The sequence below is a fragment of the Orycteropus afer genome, unplaced genomic scaffold, assembly GCF_000298275.1.
Source record: "Orycteropus afer afer isolate SDZICR_OR568_19922 unplaced genomic scaffold, OryAfe1.0 scaffold00026, whole genome shotgun sequence".
NCBI classification, from domain to species: Eukaryota; Metazoa; Chordata; class Mammalia; order Tubulidentata; family Orycteropodidae; genus Orycteropus; species Orycteropus afer.
The window spans coordinates 17,715,640-17,716,792 of record NW_006921613.1 but is presented as its reverse complement, the minus strand read 5'-3'; the positions used below and the strand labels follow the sequence as shown (position 1 = coordinate 17,716,792).

General features: G+C 37.4%; 1 protein-coding gene across 1 annotated transcript in view; it reads right to left on the bottom strand.

Moving 5' to 3' along the window:
* The window catches only part of UBR1 (ubiquitin protein ligase E3 component n-recognin 1), a 224,454-nt gene that overhangs the window by 74,415 nt on the left and 148,886 nt on the right, over positions 1–1,153 (bottom strand). Inside the window, exons 23-24 of the mRNA XM_007935324.1 lie at positions 654–681; positions 246–294 (exon numbers count right to left, since the gene is read on the bottom strand). Coding sequence (XP_007933515.1) covers positions 246–294; positions 654–681 — 77 coding nt within the window. The remainder of the gene's footprint in view (positions 1–245; positions 295–653; positions 682–1,153) is intronic.

Sequence of the window (1,153 nt, the reverse complement as noted above, 5' to 3'; positions counted from 1 at the left end):
GAGCTGTCTCCCTGTGCATAAGCAGCCCTTCCTTCTCCCATGATTGTTCTCTCCAGGGCGTGTGTCTACTTGAGGTAAATGTTTAATTCACATGCATAGGCCATATCTTAATATGTGAATGAGAAGCAAAAGGTTCTTTGTACCTCTCTTAGTTGCCCACCCTCAAAAACAAAAACAAAATACTGTATATGCTTTGCTGCCACAAAAACACAGAAAATGAACTGATTCAGAATCTCACTTTTTACCTTCATCTTTGTTTTCTTGTTTTCTCCTTTTCTTCTGCATATGTTCAGCCTACAAAAAGAAATCTATTATTAAATACACTTGTTTGGCAAATATTTTGTTTGGCAAACACGAAACAAATGGAATGTTTTCAAGCAGGCAGAAAAGACCCACCAACCTATTTTTGGCACTGAAACACGCAATCAAAATCCTGCTTTATCCCAGAAACAAAGTGGCCAATCTTAGGGAGGTCACTGCTAAATACACGAGTAATAGCTTTCATCAAGAATTTGGTCTTCATTCCTTCATCCAATAATATTTACTGAGTGCCTGTTTTGCGCACTGTACACTGTGCCATGGGCAGGAAATTATTCATTTTATAATGATAAAGCCAGATATCCCCTTAGCTAAGTGATCAAACTTAATATCACCCTTAATGGGACAGACATGTTGTGCTTTCTGAAGTGATGAAATGATAAATTTATTATCCCCTATGTAATATTTTTTGGGGGGGGGGGGTTATGTAGTATTCTTGCCAAAAAATATTTAATTTGAATGTAATTATGAAAGTACAATCAGACAATACAGAATGTAACATCTAAAAGACAACTAGCCTCCCCACTAAGAAATGCCAATATTATCAAGGGCAAAAAAGGCAAAGATTATCCAAATTAAAGGAGACAAGAGAAACATAAAAACTAAATGAAGTACATGATCTTTGATTGACTTTCCCTCCCCTAAAATCAGTTATAAAAGACAATTTTGGTGTAATTGGGAAAATGTGAATATTGCCTATAATAACGTTGTTGTTGTTGTTATGTGCCATCGAGTCATACCCGACTCATAGTGACCCCTCCTTGGGCTTCTGAGGCAGTATCACTACGGAAGTAGATTGCCCCATCTTCCTTCTGAGGAGTGGCTGGTGGGTTTG